Source organism: Diabrotica virgifera, chromosome 2 (genome assembly GCF_917563875.1).
Source record: "Diabrotica virgifera virgifera chromosome 2, PGI_DIABVI_V3a".
NCBI classification, from domain to species: Eukaryota; Metazoa; Arthropoda; class Insecta; order Coleoptera; family Chrysomelidae; genus Diabrotica; species Diabrotica virgifera.
The window spans coordinates 76,350,783-76,369,642 of NC_065444.1; the positions used below are offsets into that span (position 1 = coordinate 76,350,783).

Genomic DNA, 18,860 nt, shown 5'->3' on the forward strand with positions numbered 1-18,860 from the left:
CTGTTCTATGTAGTCCATATATGAGTTCATTTCCATTCTTTTCTTAATCTCTATGTTATTTATTCTGTCTCTTCTTGTTACTCTGCAGCTTCTCCTTAGGAATTCCATCTCTGTTGTATCATAAGTCAGGATACTTCTTGTCATGGTGTTATATATTCTTCTTTTTATTTTTATACTAATGTTCTTATCCCACAATACCGAGTTCAATTTTCGTATGCAGCATCTTGTTTGTCCTAGTATGTTTTTTATATCTTCTTCAGTTGTTCCTTTGTGTAATATTATAAAACCTAAATACTTGTACCTACTTCTCTATTTCTTTGATTTGTTTACCTTCGTCTATTTCAAACTGTTTTATTTTAGTATTCTCCGTTGTTAGATATTCAGTTTCCTTTAGGTTTATTTCCAATCCATTCTTTGTATATTCCTGTTCCAGTTTTATTATCATAAACCTGAGGTCATCATCTTCTTGTGCGATCACTATTTGGTCGTCAGTAAAACTTAGGGTATATAGGTATTAGTTTCTTACTGTTATGCGCCTTAGGTACAGTCGGAAAAATGAAAGAATACCCATGAACGAACATATAAAACACGCTGTATTTTCCTATCACCGTGTCACAAAGAAAATTGCCCAGCGCAAGTACATGTAATAATAATTATTACATATACTTGCGATGGCCAATTTTTTGTGTGATACGGTGACAGGAAAATACAGCGTGTTTTATATGTTCGTTCATGGGTATTCTTTCATTTTTCCTACTGTATACTTTTTTTCTATATTTAAATAAATTGCGTGACTTTATTAAATCATTTTTTGTTGTTGCAGACTGTCAAATAAAACCTCCTCAAGATGGGGAGTATGTTTAGAAGTGAGGAAATGGTCCTCGCCCAACTGTTCGTCCAACCAGAGGCTTCGTACTACGCTATTTCCGAATTGGGTGAAACTGGATGTGTACAGTTTAGAGATGTGAGTAACATATATGGCGATTGATGAATGTGACAATTAAAATCATATTTTTTGCAGTTAAATGAAGAAGTGAACGCTTTCCAAAGAAAGTTCGTCAACGAAGTGAGAAGATGCGATGAAATGGAAAGAAAGTTAAGATACATTGAAGCAGAAGTGAGAAAAGATGACGTCAATATTCCCGATGTCAGCGAATTACCAAAAGCACCCAATCCCCGTGAAATTATAGACTTAGAGGTAAGTATTTTGCGTGATGTTCAGTATTCTTCTTATGGTATATATTAAACCGGTTTTATAGCGTTCTGCGCCTTTCCTTTACTAATCGCCACTCCTTTCTATTGTGGCAGTCTTCTTCTCTTAGATTTCTTTCCGACATCGCCTTGGAGATGTCCTTTATCCATGTAGTTGCTGGTCTTTCTCCTTTTCGTTTTTCTGTGGGAAATCCATTCTAATACTTTTTTGAGATTTCTTCTTTCCTCCATTCGTCTTACGTGTCCATACCATACTAGTAGGTGTCTTTCGATGTCATCTATGCTTGTTGTTTCTATTCCCATTTGTTGTCTAATGTCGTCTTTTCTTATGTGTTCTAGTCTAGATCTTCTTACTGGCCTCGTCCAAAAATCCATCTCACTGACTAGTAATTTAGCGTTGTATGTCTTGGTTAATTGCCAAATTTCAACTCCATATGTTAATAGTTTTTTTTTGTCACAGTACCGAATTCGCTGCTCCTATCACCTGTCTTCCCTGTGCTATCCTTTCTTTATTTTCACTATTTTATAATGTAACTTTTAAATTAAATCTAAGCACTGTTTGGTTTTGGAGATATTTAGCAAGTACAAAGTTCACTGAAGATGGACTGATAGGTCCGAAAACGTTCGCTCTGAACACTTTGGTAATCCATTTGGCTTTTTAAATTTTAATTCATAATTAAAGTTATACCAATTACAACAGGAGTTTTGACTCCGATGATAAAGGTTATTTAAATATTATTTGAAAACGTCACAATAAATAACGTGACAATTGGTAGTGACCACAGTTACTTATAGTGGAGTCAATGAAGGTGGATATGAGTTATTACCTCAGATTTCGTTGAACCTCCATCGATTTTCATAAAAATTGGTGAGTGGTTAAAGGATACCTCAAGGAACAAAGGTGACATAGTGCCAACTTGCGCTTTTTGCATTTTAAGGGTGAAATACACCCCTTTTTTAAATTATTTTTTAGATTTCTGAAAGTGCAGTCACTGTAAGTTTTCACTTCCTATTTCGTTGAACGTGCATCGATTTTCATAAAAATCGGTAACTAGTTAGAGGATACCTCAAGCAATAAAAGTTATATAGCATCAACTTGCTCTTTTGCAATTTAGGGGTGCAATACACCCCTACTTTTTAAATTGTAAAAAATGCAGATTTCCGCATTATGGTGCAAGTAATCTCGTATAATTAAGAAAAATAAATATTTTTTTTATATTTATGTGCATGAATTGCATTTTTTTTAATTATTCTAACCTTATAGCAACCAAAAATCTGAAAATTAACCAGTCGAAAATCACGAAAACCTTATTCTTCTATATTTCTGAAAGTGTAGTCACTAAATGTTTTCACCCACGATTTCTTTGAACCTTCATCTATTTTCATCAAAATTGTTGATTAGTTAGAGGATACCTCAAAAAACAAAAGTGATATGGCACCAAGTTGCGCTTTCTGCATTTTATTGGTGAAATCCACCTTTTTTTTCAATGATAAAAATGCAGATTTCAGCATTCTGGCTCAAGCAATCTCGTTTAATTAAGTAAAATAAATATTTTTTTACATTTATGTGCATGATTTATAATTTTTATTAATTTTTCAAACCTTATAGCAAATAAAAATCAGAAAATTAGCAAATCGAGAATCACGAAAAAAATTATTCTTTTATATTTCCAAAAAGGCAGTCACTGAAGGTTTTCACCCCTGATTTCGTTGAACCTTCATCAATTTTCATGAAAATTGGTAAGTAGTTAGATGATACCTCAAGAAACAAAAATGATGTGGTACCAACTTGCGCTTTTATCCTGGGGGTGGATGTTACCCCTTCTCATGGGTGAACACTATTTTATTAAAAATAACCCCATAATTAGATAGAGGAGTAAATTCTAAGAAAACTTTCTTTTATCAAGTTTATAAATTTTTTATTTAAATAATATTTCATAATTTAATAAAATATTAATGGTACAGTAAAACCTGACAATAACGGCCACTAAAAATAGAAAACAATTGGCCGTTATAGAAATGTTGCCGCTAATGCTAGGTTTCCTTTTCCACAAATACATAAAATATAATTGAAAATTTATTTATTTTAGTAATTAAAGCAAATCTAATTAATTATAATTCTACAAACAAACGGAACATACTAAAACTAAATTCAATTTACTACAATATAAAACAATATCTATACGAAAAAACAACTACAAGAAAAACAGAATTTTTGTTTGTTTTACATTTTTTAGATAAACGAAACATACTAAAACTAATTTAATATAGGTAATACATAATATAAAACAACATACTATAGCTACTACGAAAAATACGCTTATCACTAAAGTATCGTCGTGCTTTCATGCTATATTCAACAAAACCAACTTTTCATTCAGTTCTCACTGGCAAGGTGGGAAATAATAAAGTGCTATACAATAGCATTTCATTACAATGTTCGTTACAGGCATTACAGGCTGCTCCGTTTGAGAAAACTCATACTCTCAAACTTTGAGAAAACACTCATTCAGTTTCGACCAACCCTGTATTAGCTAAAATTAAACGTTTTGCTAGATTAATAATTTTTAACAATAATAGACTATATTAAAAATCACTTGAAAATAAATTGATTTTCTGATGTCAAATCACTACAATTATACAGGGGGTGAATATTGCTATGAAATTTGAAAAAAAAACGTAATTATCTTTTAAACTACTTCGTATAACATCACAAAAGATATTTTAAGAAATAAAACATAGAGGAGAATCCAAAAATGTAAAAATATACAGGGTGTTCCATTAAACAAAAGATAATTTTGTTTCACCCTGTCAATATGGGTGGCCCTGTATATTTGGAAATGTATTTAACTTCTGATATTATCTATGCCCCAATCTCACCTAAATAAACTTTTTTCATATCTCCTACAACAAACGACTAATTGGACTTCCCACAACCTGTATACATACAAAATCTCCGCTATAAAATTTTTTCAAAGAAAATGTTATTGGTTTTTTAAAAATAACTCCGTTAATTTTTGAAATATGAGATTTATCCAAAAACCATTACAAATCTAAGTAAAAGGTCTATAACACTGTATTAAACATAATTTTCTAAATCCTTTATTTTTTTTTAATACAAGGTGAAAGGACCCCGGTTACATGGTTCTCGCAGTAAAATTTAGGTTTTAAATGTTTCTATCTCGGTTATTTTTTGTCGTAAAAAAATATTAAAAAAATAAAAAGCTTAAATAAAGTTAAAACTAAAATTTTGTTCTCTACCATTTTTTAAGTATATCGAGTATTTTTGGAGTTATTATCAAAAGAAAATGAAATTCACGAAAATTTGAAAAATTCAAATTTTTTTTAATCGTATTTTTTTTCAAATATATGCATTCTAAACCGGTCAAAATTATTGAAGTTATTACTTATGTTAAAATAAATAAAGTTTTAAATGGGTTACTATAAATTTTAATTTTTGTGGAAATGACGTATGTTTCATTTTTCATTCTTCCCTAAAAAATCTGAAAGGGTCCTCTTGTTTCCATCATAACTTGCTTAATTTTGATGCTATCGACTTCTTATATAGCTTTTTGATAGTTACCTTTAAGTACTTTATTAAAATGTTTAGTAAATATATTTAACAAAGTGCATAGTTTTCCTGTTATTTAAGCTTGAATACTAAGATTTGAGTACTCGCGGAAAAAAAAATATACATTCAATTGCATATAACTCACTTTGTATATGTAGTAAAGGATTTTTCGAATAAGGAGCTTATTTATTTTTATATTATCTTCGATTTTGGTAATAACAACTTTTTTGAAGAAACTTATGGTTCTTGAGTTATTTATGAAAAACTGCTTTAAAACATGGATTTTTTTCAGGAAAAATCAAAACTTTTGATCTTTAATAACTCAAAAACTATTGATTTATTGTAATAACTTTATATAACAAATTTTACTTATAATTTGTCGCTCTGTCGATTAGTGGTATTATTTTTAATAAAATAATTTCCACCCCCGAGAAGGGGTGGCATCCACCCCCAGGGTAAAAGTGCAAGTTGGCACCATGTCACCTTTGTTTCTTGAGGTATCCTCTACATACTTACCAATTTTCATGAAAATCGATGGAGGTTCAACGAAATCGGAGGTGAAAACCTTCATTGACTCCACTATTAAGAATTATTGGCAGACAGACATCTATAATATTTTCCAGTGAGAATTGACCAAAAGCTTAAACTTATCTGCTCCCATCATAGGCTATTGATTATGTATTTTGGAAAGGAACTACAACATTTACAGGGTTTTATTGTTTCATATAGTCAATGGACCTCTATATTTGAAAAAACCGTGGAGTGCTACCATTTAAATGGGTGCGTTTTTGAGAAAGCGGTGAATTAGTCCCTAGGCACAGGGCGAATTAGGGTGAGTTCTATGAACATTTCGTGCAAACACGTCTATAGGAAAATTGTTCCAGGTTAAATTTACGATCGAAATATCACATTTTAAAGTAAAAAACATGTTTCTTTACAAAAATATATCCAAAAGAAAAGCAAGAAAAAAACATGAAAGATAGCCATTTTGTTTTTTGCCCTATAACTTTTTTCCACGGAGATATATGTATAGGTATTGTTCACAGAAAAAAAACTTCCATCCTGCCTCTTTAAAATGGCTTGAGTAGAAGTCCCTGTGATTTACAATTTTCAAAATATGATTTTCCGCCACTCACAGCGATTTTAGGATATTTTCCTTGTTACTTCGCAAACATTGTTCTGTAACTTTTTTCTAGGCATTTCTAGGTATACGCAATGGTACATTTAGTAGAAAGAGAAGTCAATTACCTTTAAAATGTTTTTGGTTTTCCAAATTTTGTACTTTTAATGATTTTTGATATATTTTACGATTATTTTTAAATTTCTCTTTATAACTTTTTTATTGTATATTTGGGTATAATATACATTGTGTAATAAAAAGGAAAGCTCATTTTCTTTACTTTAAAATGGTGTACTGTAAAAAATTATAGGACAATTTTTAAACAAGATATGCTTTTTCAAGTTGTGACATATTATACACGTGCAATAGTTGGAATCATATGGAAAACTATTTTAGTATTAATTTTATGAAAAAAAGTTATTCTTTATAAAATGCTCCACCTAGTCTGAAACCTAAAATGCAATAATCAGATATAAAATTTTATTAATAGTGTACGAGGTATGTTAAAAATATAAATTTGCGCAGGAGTAAAGTACCTTTATATTTCACAATATCGAAAAGTGTTATTAAGAAAAATTATTTGGAATTAAAAATTATATTATAATATGCAATTATATTCTAATTGAAAAAAAAATAAAAAATTTTAAAATTTTTTCAAATTACGGATACTCTTGAATATCCTACGGATATCTTGTTTAAAAATAGTCCTAGATTTTTTTTGGAATACCTACACTATTTAAAAGTAAAGAAAATATGCTGTTTTCTATTATACAATGTATATCCCTAAATGTACAAGAAAAAAAGTCATAATGAGAAATTTAAAAAATAATCATAAAAAATATCAAAAATCATTAAAAGTATAAAACCTTGAAAAAGCAGAACTTGCTTCAAAATAGTCAAGTAACCTTATACAATAGACCATTTAAAGGTAATTGATTCTTTTTTCTAATAAATGCATTTCCATTCCTTTCCATTGCATATGCCTAGAAATGCGTAAAAAAAGTTACAGAACAATGTTTGCGAAATAATGGGGAAAATGGCCCAAAAATGCTGTGAGCGGCGAATTTTGAAAAATCTTATTTCGGAAAATATAAATCCTAGAGACTTCCACTGAACGTCATTTTAAAGACAAAGAATGTAAGTTATTTTTTGCTGAAGCAATATCTATACCTATATCCCCGTGGAAATAAGTTATGGGGCAAAAAACGAAATTGCTTTCTTTCGTGTTGTTTTTTGCTTTTCTTTTGAATATATTTTTGTAAATAAAAATATTTTTGACTTTAAAATGTAATATTTCGATGGTAAATTTAACCTGGAACAATTTTCCTGTAGACGTCTTTGTACCAAAAGTGCATAGCACTCACCCTAATTCACCCTGTGCCTAGGGACTAATTCACCCATTTCTCAAAAACGCACCCATTTAAATGGTAGCACTCCGCGGTTTTTTAAAATTTAGACGTCCATTGACCATATGAGACAATAAAATCCCGTTAACGTTGTAGTTCCTTTTAGCTCTCTTATTTTGAACATAATCAATAGCCTATCATGCCAAAAAGGAACATTCAACTATATAGTTAACATTTCAATTCATAGAAATGTATTCAAATCATGAAATATGCATAAATAATAAATAGAATTATAGCGTATAACCAGCTATCAAAATGTTTATGAAGCAATTAAATATTTTAGGATTATTTATTATTTATGAAAGATATGATTTTATGTATCAGTTTTAGCGTCAATATTTGGGGACTTTAAATGACAGGAAATTGTCTTTAATATAGATAGGAGAGAGATTAAAATAAGGTGAAGTTTTCGTGTCATATTAAAAACTTACGAGAACTTACAAATTTTACAAGGAAAAATAAAAGTAACGACGATTCTTTGAAAAACTATATTTACGGTACATCTCGTTATTTTAGATAATAAATATAAATATCGATAAAAATTATCCTTACGCATAATCCAACTAGCATGAATGTTTACACGCTGCATAGCGTAGGGCACGAGAAGAATAAGAAGAAGAATTAACAAAAACTGACCATATAAAGAACCAAGACAAAAACCAATAACCAATACAACCACCTCAAGAAGATTATGGTATTTAGCAAGGACATCTGAAGAAATAATGGACGGCTAAACCTAACTAATAATACCGCTAATAAAAGAAGAAGAAAAGCAAATAAAACCGAAGAACCGCTAATGAAAGAAGAATATTGTTAATTGTTTGGTCTAGTAGATCCATTAAGTTTGCTAAATTTGCAGTTACTGAGGCATCAAGCAAAGATTAGGTCCTAAAACCAAAAAAAGTTACATTTTCCATTCTAGTGTGGGGTGCGCGGGTACAAACTTTCAAAAATAGTTTTTTCCGAATATAGCGGCAACTATCCACAATTCGAAAAATCTCTCGTATAAAAGTTACTTATTTTTACGTAAGGAATTTAAATTTCCATTAAAAAATGGAGGTTCCTAAAGATTTTAAAGTTACTCCTCACCAAACACGACCCCCAGATCGTATTTGATGTCATTCAATAGATTTTTGAAAAATATTGAACACGTAATTTGCAGTTTTTCGATCTGATGTTCATTTCGCGAAATATTCGACGGTCCCGCCACTTTTGCCCACGCTATAAATATGGTTTTAGCTACATTGTCCCATGAAAACCGTCAGATTATATTTTTTCCATATTATAGAAGGATTTCCTTCAAAATAAAAAAAAAACAGTCATACTCGAATATTTCAAGATGGCGTTTTTTTACAACTTTGTGACTCGCTCATTTCCTTACGTCAAGCTCAAATTGGCAGATTTTTAAAATATTCACTGTTCTTCACATGTACTTAACTTCTGACGCGCTCACGTTTTTCTGAGGATAAATTTTTTTACGAACTGGCTTCAAACCGCGCCCCTGTATTACGAGTCCATATATGGTAGGATTATATTACAGGGTATAAGGTTTCTCCCCATGTGATTTTCTGACGCGCTTGAGTAACGCACAAAATCCCCGCTTGGGCTCCCCTACCATCATACAGGGCATTTCATTAATAATTGTCCATATAGTAACTGGAGAAATCTTAGCACAAAATACGAAGATTTAACCTAAAAGACTTAAATAAAATGTGGTTCCTTACTGAGTTACAGGGTGTTTTATCTAAAAATTTAAAAACTATTTTTGCTCAGCATTTTAAAACTATTCGACTTATCCTTTTCATACTTGGCAGGAAGTATAGGTACTGTACACTCTACTAAATTACGTTAAACAATTCTGGCTATTACCAGAGGCGTACGACGGGGGAAAGTGAATGATTGACCATTTCCAAATTCTACGCCACTGGCAGAATTGCTATTTTAGTCCAATATTTGGATTCTCCAATACTTTCTATGAAAATAATGTACTCTACATTCGTAACCATAAAGTAATTACTTTTCGAGATATTTGAAGTTGAAAATTCAACGGCACATGTATTTTCGTTAATTTATTGTGCCCCTTCATTTTTAACATCAAATATCTCGAAAAATAATGATTTTATCGTTACGAATGAAGAGTATATTATTTACATAGAAAGTATTGGAGAATCTAAAAGTTACCCTAAAATAGCAATTCCATCAGTGGTGTTGAATTTGAAAAGGGTCAACCATTCACTTTTCCCTGTACGCCTCTGGTAGTAGCCAGACACGCATATTTAACATCCAATAGTAGGGTGTACAGTATCTACACTTTTTGACTAGTATGATAAGGATATTTGAAATACTTTTAAAGTACTGGGTACAAAATTTTTTTAAATTCTAAATCAAACATACCTATTACATAAATATTAACTATTTGTATCCAGTACTTTAAAAGTATTCGACGTATCCTTATCATACTTGGTAGAAGGTGTGGGTACTTACTGTACACCGTACTAAAATATATTAAATAAACCTTTCTGGCTACTACCAGAGGCGTACGACAGAGGAAAGTGAATGGTTGACCCTTCCTACGTTCTACGCCACTGGCGGAATTACTATTTTAGTGCAATTTTTCGATTCTCTAACACTTTTATGTAAATATAATACTCTTAATGTTGTTCTGAAGCTATTTCCTTGTGGCATTTTTATAATTAACTATTTAGATGGGAAATAAGCCACAAATTGGGCGTCGAAACGTTAATAAAATTATTTTTTCAAGTTAATTGTGGCTTATTTCTCATCTAAATAGTTAATTACCATACTACCGTGCCTCGGAGAGCACGTAAAGCCGTCGGTCCCCCTGGGCTAGTGTACATCGCCACTAGTTACTTGAAACAGGGTTAAAGATGTAAATGGCGCCGGAACTGTCCGAAAGGATCTCTTCGGCAAAAATGCCATACGATATTATTATTATTATCATACTCTTCATTCGTACCGATAAAATTATTAGTTTTCGAGATATTTGAAGTTAAAAATGAAGGGGCACAATACATTAACCAAAATAGCTGTGCCGTTGCATTTTCAACTTCAAATATCTCGAAAACTAATGACTTTATCGTTACCAATGAAGAGTATATTATTTTCATAGAAAGTATTGGAGAATCCAAACATTGGACTAAAATAACAATTCCGCCAGTGGCGTAGAATTTGTAAAGGGTCAACCATTCTCTTTCCCCCGTCGCACGCCTCTGGTAACAGCCAGAAAAGTTTGTTTAACATAATTTAGTAGTTTGTACAGTACCTATACTTCCTGAAAAGTATGAAAAGGATATGTCAAATAGTTTTAAAATGCTAAGCAAAAATAATTTTTTAATTTTTAGATAAAACACCCTGTAACTCAGTAAGGAACCACGTTTTATTTAAGTCTTTTAGGTTAAATCTTCGTATTTTGTGCTAAGGTTTCTCCAGTTACTATATGGACAATTATTAATGAAACACCCTGTATTGATCACTTAATATGATTATACGTTATTTATTTCATATTATAGTTTTGAATCAACTTTAAATTTAACAGCTTTAAACTGTTTTAAATGTATTTCTTCGTCTAGTTCCGTTTCATCTCCTCGTGGGTTTGAGATCATTGTGACGATCTTGATTTTATATGTAGTTTCTCTAAACAGTTCTATCTATCTATCTAATTAGTCTTCTTCGGTCCATCTTTGGATATAGGCATCCCCACTCCATTTCCATTCTTCTCTGTCTGTCGTTACAGTCATCCACCTAGAGCCCACGTACTTCTTGATTTCATCTGCCCATCTCATTTGGGGCCTTACTCTGCTTCGTTTATATTCCCACGATCTTCAATTTATAAGAATTTTGTTTCATCGGTCTTTTTTTTTGTCTTATATTTTCTCCAGCAAATAATTTTGTAACTTCTTGTCTAGCATCCCTAACTTTTGTATTCTCTTTTATCCACTCGTTCCTCTCTTTTTTCTAGTTGTTTGATTTAAATTCAAACCAACCCTTAAGTTCTTCTTTTTCCTGGACTCCGTGTTAGCTCTTCCTTACACTTACATTATAATTCTTATATCACTAAAAATTTAAATTGTGTTTAAGGCTCACCTTGAAAAGACCGAAGGTGATATCAAAGAGCTCTCAGAAAGTGCAGTTAACCTCAAGTCCAACTACCTAGAACTAACCGAGCTCAAACACGTTCTGGAGAAAACACAAGCGTTCTTCAACGAGCAAGACGAAGCAAACGGACTCTCGGACTCAGTCCACAAATCACTTATACCTGCTGAAGATCACAATGCTTCCATTAGAGGCCGTCTAGGTTTCGTAGCTGGAGTAATCAATAGAGAAAGAGTTCCTGCTTTTGAGAGAATGTTGTGGCGTATTTCCAGAGGAAATGTTTTCCTGAGGCAAGCCGAAATTGAGACACCTATGGAAGATCCCGCAACGGTGAGTAAAACAAAATCGTTATTAGCAAATTCAAGGCTATATTAAGCATCGTGTTAGATAATGGCTCTATTGTCATTAAACACTCCTAAAGTGTTATCTATTTGATTTAATGGGGATTAACCTCAATTTTAATTGAAATTGAAGTTTATTTCCATTAAATATAATACATAGCAGAGAAACGCCATAAGAAAATAGTTTAATTACTTCGTAAGTGGTCTTTAGAAAATTTTGATATTTCTAGGGGATTGCATACAACAAGACCGTCTTCGCAGCCTTCTTTCAAGGAGAACAGTTAAAAACAAGAATAAAGAAAGTATGTGCTGGCTTCCATGCTTCTCTCTATCCTTGTCCAAACACGATCACTGAAAGAAACGATATGCTTAAAGGTGTTCGCACTCGTCTTGAGGATCTTAACCTGGTGAGTACCTAGCGATTTGTTTCTTAATTAAGAAAGTAAGTTCATATTAAACAATCAATTGAACTTCGTAAGTACTAGGTTTTCACACAATATGAAAGGAAGTAGAAGTATAGTCGATATTTGATCAATTCATCGTGTGTCTATTGATAAACGAGTCCAATAATTTTGAGTCATTTTAACCGAAAATGACATCAAATACCTATAGAGGTATGGAGGATAGGTTAAATCTATAGAGGTATGTCTTGACAGTGGCATGATCAAAGAGACATCTAACAAACATGGAATATATATTTCTATTGGGATAACTTCTGAGAGCAAAAAACTCAGTAGGTAAAATAGGATGAATTTTGGTGTAGAGTAGAGATTGTTGCTTCGATTGCAGAAAGCGTACCACTCAATATCTCAATTTTGTTTCAGACTTTTCTTGCGAGTAGCTGTTAGATCTCTTCTATCTAGCTAAGTTATTTCCGATCATTTTAAGATTGCCTCTTTAGCAAAAAAGTCTGCTTTCATGTTACCGGAAATACCAATGTGTCCTTTTACCCAGACGAAAGTTACAGAAGTCAGTTTTTCCAGTAGTTTTAGTTGGTTTTCTAAAATTTTGACGATAAGGCTATTTTTATATAAATGTTTACGTGAGTTTTCTAGAGCTAATAACGAGGACCTTCAATCTGACATAATTACAACTTGCTTGTTAGAAATTTTTTTGTTGACAGCCCATTCTAGAGCTTGATAAATCGCGAACATTTCTGCATATATAGTATCTGAGTATATGGAGCATTGTTTATCTAACTTGAACATCAAGGATTCTTGGTGATCCGGAATATATACAGCACATCCAACTCCCAATCTCGATTTTGAACCATCCGTGAAAATCCTGCATGAATTATCAAGCTTTGCTATATGTTGCTGAAAGTCAACTGGATTCTCAGTGTCAAAAATAAAACATGACTGGAGAAAAGTATATTTCTCTAAAGATAGGAAAGATAGAATATGTTCTTCTTCTTAAGGTGCCTATCTATTCCGGATGTTGGAGAAGAAATTGAAGAGTTTTACGAACAATTAGACGAAATCATAAAAAACCTAAAGAAACAAGACATAACCATGGTAATGGGAGATTTTAACTCCAAAATAGGAAAAGGCGAAGTCAGTGATGTAGTTGGCAAGTATGGGTTGGGAACAAGAAATGAACGAGGTGATCGACTAATACAGTTTTGCCAGGAGAAAAACTTAATTATCACTAATACTTGGTTTAAGTTACCATTAAGAAGATTGTACACTTGGAGGTCACCACAGGACAAGTCTGGGTACATCGTTAGAAATCAGATAGACTTTATAACAATCAACAAACGATTCCGTAACGCAATAATATCAGCCAAAACATATCCTGGAGCTGATATAAACTCTGACCATAATCCTCTTGTAGCCCAATTACGAGTCAGACTAAAAACCTTAATCCAGAAACAGAATAACAAAAGATTAGATATGGATCAACTTAGAAATCCCGAGATAAAAGTCAAGCTTACAAATAGCATTAATAGTAATGTTGCTTTAACAACAAATACGGATGATATTGAAAGAGACTGGATCAACTTAAGGGACGCTATATGCAACGGTGCGAAAGAAGTAATTGGTGACTACGAGCGGAAGAAGAATAACGAATGGATGACAGATGAAATATTACACCTCATGGACAGAAGGAGGGAAAATAAGAATAATCCCGAACAATATAAAGAACTGGATAGAACTGTCAGCAGAAAGATAAAAGAATCCAAAGAGAAATGGTTACAAGAAAAATGTCAAGAGATAGAAGAGCTAGAACGAAGACACGATAGTTTTAACATGCATAAAAAAATTAAGGAGTTTTCTTATACTTACAAGAAAAAACAGTTTGGTAAGTTAATAGACGAGAACAACAAACTTATTGTAGATAAAGAAGAACAGTTACAGACTTGGGCAATTTACATAAAAGATTTGTTTACGGATTATCGTCATATTTCTACGAACTCTCTTGATCTGAATGGACCAAAAATATTGAAAAGTGAGGTGATAAAAGCTATAGATCAAACGAAAGATGGGAAAGCAACAGGATGCGATGAAATACCAGTCGAATTTTTAAAAGTTTTTAACGAGAACAACATGAATGTAGTATTGAAACTGTTCAATAAGATATACGATACTGGTCAAATTCCATCGGACTGGCTGAAATCTACATTTGTGCCCCTTCCCAAGAAATCCAATTCTAAGACGTGTAGCGAATATCGCCTTATAAGTTTAATGAGTCATACCCTTAAAGTATTCTTGCGTATTATCCATTCCAGAATACGAGCAAAATTAGAACACAGCATAAGTAAAACACAGTTCGGTTTTAGATGCGGTTTTGGAACTCGAGAGCCCCTATTTGCAATACAAGTCTTGATTCAAAAATGCCTGGATCAACAGAAAGATGTTTACGCCTGTTTTATCGACTATGAGAAAGCATTTGATACTATCAAACATGACAAACTCATAGAACTATTACATCTTTCAGGACTTGACACTAAGGACATCCAGATTATAAAAAATCTATATTGGAATCAAACAGCCCACATAAAGAATGGACATTATGGTTAGACAGGGCTGTATTCTTTCGCCACTGCTTTTCAACGTGTACACGGAACAAATATTTCTAGAGGCACTAGAAGAGTACAATGAGGGCATCAAGATTAATGGCGTACCAATAAGTAATTTTCGATATGCAGATGATACTGTTATACTAGCCGATAACATCGAAGATTTACAGATGGTGCTAAATAGAGTAAATACAACTGGCAACCAATTTGACCTGAACATATCGACCTGAATATTGAAGCCGAACGTATTGAAAGAGTACACCGATTTAAATATCTGGGATATACAGTAAATGATAAGTGGGACCCAGACGTAGAGATTAGGATCCGAATTGAAATAGCAAGATCCAAATTCATAAAAATGAGAAAGCTCTTAAGCAACCGCAACCTAAGCGTTAACCTCCGATGGCGCGCCACAAAATGCTATGTACTCTCTACGCTACTTTACGGAGTAGAAGGGTGGACGTTAACAGCAGCAACTATAAAGAAGTTAGCGGCTCTAGAAATGTGGCTGTATCGACGCATACGGAGAATTCCTTGGACAGACAGAGTGACCAACACAGAGGTATTGAGACGAATGGGTAAAGAGTTGGAATTGTTAACAACTGTTAAAAGGAGGAAAGCGTCATACCTGGGCCATGTGTTCCGTAATGATAAGTACAGTCTGCTACAGCTTATCGTCGAAGGCAAGATTGAAGGTAGAAGAGGTTTGGCAGGAAGAAGAAATCCTGGCTGAGAAACTTGAGAGAATGGTTTCAAATACCAGAAGCTGCGAACATAATACATGCGGCACAAAACAGAGAAACCTATCGTTTGATGGTCGCCAACCTTCGGTAGAAGACGGCACATAAAGAAGAAGAAGGAGATTAACATGGCTATTCTTATTTTGGTGGAAGCTATTCGGCATAGTTCAGTTGTAGATATTTTCTCAGGCTTTGAATGAAGAAATTATTTTTCTCCTTGATCCTCGTTTTTTATACACCTTACACTAAAGAACGAGTTGTAATAGGCCATATTTCAGTTTAGTTCTCATAATATGGTCTAGATTAGGGTTTCTCAATATGTGGTACATGTACCACTCGTGGTAGATATCATTATGTGCGGTAGTACACAAAACGCAAAAACACAGCCAAAATCCAGCATATTTGTAGTTAATTAGATTACCTACCTTCATAAGTATTTCAGTTAGGTGGTACCAAAGATAATTATAAGAAGTTTGTGGTACATGACTCAAAACATCGAAAACCACTGGTTTAGATATTCTAATTTACGCTCTTTGATTATACGAACAATCTGGCATTAGTCATACGGTCACTAATGAAATCCTTAAGACGCGCCTATAACACCACATAAATCAAGAAGAATATCTTTAAAGAAGAAATTCATTTTTCGGAACCTTAAACATATTTTGATCATTCCGCGAAAAATTCAACTAGCCCTAGTATTGCTACACAATGTTACATATTATTGAAATTTATTGATTAAACAGTTTACATTACAATACTATTTTTATCTGTTTACGATACCTGGAGCTTACCGTTAAACAAATTCTGCCAGAACATCAAATAAACATATCTATTATCATGCACTGGGAGATTTACTTATACATACTTCTAATAATAATATTCCTAACGTCCAATATTTCAAATAATCCAACAAACAACGCGTTAATTACTGCTGTAACGTTATTTGCGTATGACGTATAAAACTGAAGTTATTAATATAGTATTATCTACATAATAGTAGGGGAGCGAAGTATGCTAAATGTGCAGTCACTCGAGCGCTTTGGGGACCTATTGGGTTGTGAAGAGTATGTCCTAAAACCAAAAAAAGTTAAGTAAAGTTTTCCATTTTAGTGGGGACTTTCCATTATTAATTGAATTTTCCATTACCAACAATCGTTTTTCCGATTATAGCGCCATCTATCCATAATTTGAAAAAATCTTTCGAATAAAAGTTGCTTATTTTTACATAAAGAATCCAAATCTGGAATAAAAATTTGGGGCTCCTATTTAAGATTTTAAAGTAACCCCCCACCTCACCTCTGTGGTGGGTCGTGTTTGGTACTATTCGATAGATTTTTCAAAAATACTGATTAAGTGTATTTTGCAGTTTTTCGATCTAATGTTTATTTTGCGAAATATCGCGGGATTTTTATTTAAAATTTTAAACTTACCCCCCACCCCTCTCCCTGGTGGGTCATGTTTGGTATAATTCGATAGATTTTTGAAAAATATTGAAAACGTATTTTTTATTTTTTCGATCTAACGTTCATTTCGCGAATTATTCGCTTTTTTTTGTGAAACTTTTTAACTCACCCATTTCCTTACGCCCCGCTCAAATCGTCAGATTTTTTAAATATACACTGTTTTGTATGTCCTTAACTTATCTTAATCTGACAATTTCGAGTATTTATAAGGATAGATTTTTTTCTGGCCCCCTTAACGAACTCCCCTGTGTTAAGAGCCAGTATATGGTAGAGGTACATCTGCAGGGCACCAGGTTTCTCCCCATATGATAATCTGACGCGCTCGAGTAACTGCAAAAATTCCCGCTTGGGCTCTCCTACCATATAGTGTGAACGTAAAGATTGGAATAAATTCATTTTTTCGTGAATAGGCCGTTTTGGAAATAAATCCCTAAACATGTTGATTTTTACTTTTAAACTATGATTTTTTGGCATATACATATATCATACTAGTGACGTCATCCATCTGGGCGTGATGACGTAATCGATAATTTTTTTAAATAAGAAGGGGTCGTGTGATTAAATATAAGCATTAGATTAGATCTCTTTCCTTGTTCACGATATTCTGAGCATTTTACGGTAACACTAGAGTTCGAATGATTGGATTCTTTTTTGGGTTGCTTCTATTATTGTCCAGGCTTCAACACCATAGAGCAAGGTGGAGAAAACATAGCGTTTAAGTATCCTACTTCTCAATGAGATAGGGGAGACCGGGGCTGGTTGACGCATTTTTTATATTTTTGTATCTAGATGCTAAATTAAAAGATTTAGTACATACAACTTTTTTCTCAATGTATGAAAATCTAATCTTTTGCGCAAGATATTTTGTAAAAATAAACATCTTACAGACTGTACTTTATGTTCAATTTGAGAAAGAAAAATATATGTCACTGTGCGCCAAACGCAACACATGTGGTTGGTTGACGCCCATGTTATAATAAAGTAACAAAACAACAAAATAGTACACAAAAACCCTATATCCTATGAAAATCAATGATGTATTTAAAGTTCTAGAATCTAAATTAAACTCAAATAATAAATTAGGCATAAAACCAACAGCATAAAATCTTTTTTTTTTACTTTAAGTGTAACCAAATTTTGAATAAAATAAAAGTAATAAATCGTTTTTCTATGGATGCTATACAATGTGCAACTTCTCTCACTACTTACATACATTCAAAATGAACAATTTCTCAGGCAGTGAGAAAAGTCGGCCATTGCAGTGAGAAATAATTTTTCTCACGGGTTCACCGCCGGTTTACACACATATGATCGCCATTTCCATGGTAACATGCACAATACAAACACAATTATTTTTGTCAAACAAAATGGGTTCAAACTTGTCAAAACTTATCAAAAATTACCTTTTAAGACTGTTCAACTGAGAATTATAATTTTAAATAAATAAACTATATAAATATTAAGAATATTAAATACCTATGTGTATATATTATGTATTTTATTTCAATTTAGGCATATACTATATCTAAAAGCACCTAAATTATTTAATTTTGAAGTTTGAACTATTGACAAAAACGCATCCATAGAAAAAGTACAGTGTCCAACACGAGAGAAAATGACAAATTTCTCTCTCGCTTGATTTGCGGCACTCGCTCGTGAGAAATATGTCTTTTTTCTCTCTTGTTGTACAATATACTATTCTTTTATTTATTGGAAAAGATTTAAACAAAAATATGTGACCAAATACATATTCTCTAAGTATACTTAATTTCAGATAGTTAGTCGCTTTCACAATTATTTATGCAAACAAAAAAAATTCCAGGATCATCAGCACAGGCTTCCTGTGCCCACTTTTTGCAACTACTACATTGT

General features: G+C 32.6%; 1 protein-coding gene across 4 annotated transcripts in view; it reads left to right on the plus strand.

The window, feature by feature from the left end:
• Window positions 1–18,860, plus strand: part of LOC114334513 (V-type proton ATPase 116 kDa subunit a 1) — a 189,568-nt gene that overhangs the window by 124,560 nt on the left and 46,148 nt on the right. For all 4 annotated transcript variants that reach the window (XM_028284567.2, XM_028284565.2, XM_028284566.2 and 1 more), the window contains exons 2-5: window positions 824–964; window positions 1,022–1,198; window positions 11,408–11,752; window positions 11,994–12,170. In XM_028284567.2, the coding sequence (XP_028140368.2) occupies window positions 848–964; window positions 1,022–1,198; window positions 11,408–11,752; window positions 11,994–12,170 (816 nt within the window). In that variant the 5' untranslated portion in view covers window positions 824–847. The remainder of the gene's footprint in view (window positions 1–823; window positions 965–1,021; window positions 1,199–11,407; window positions 11,753–11,993; window positions 12,171–18,860) is intronic.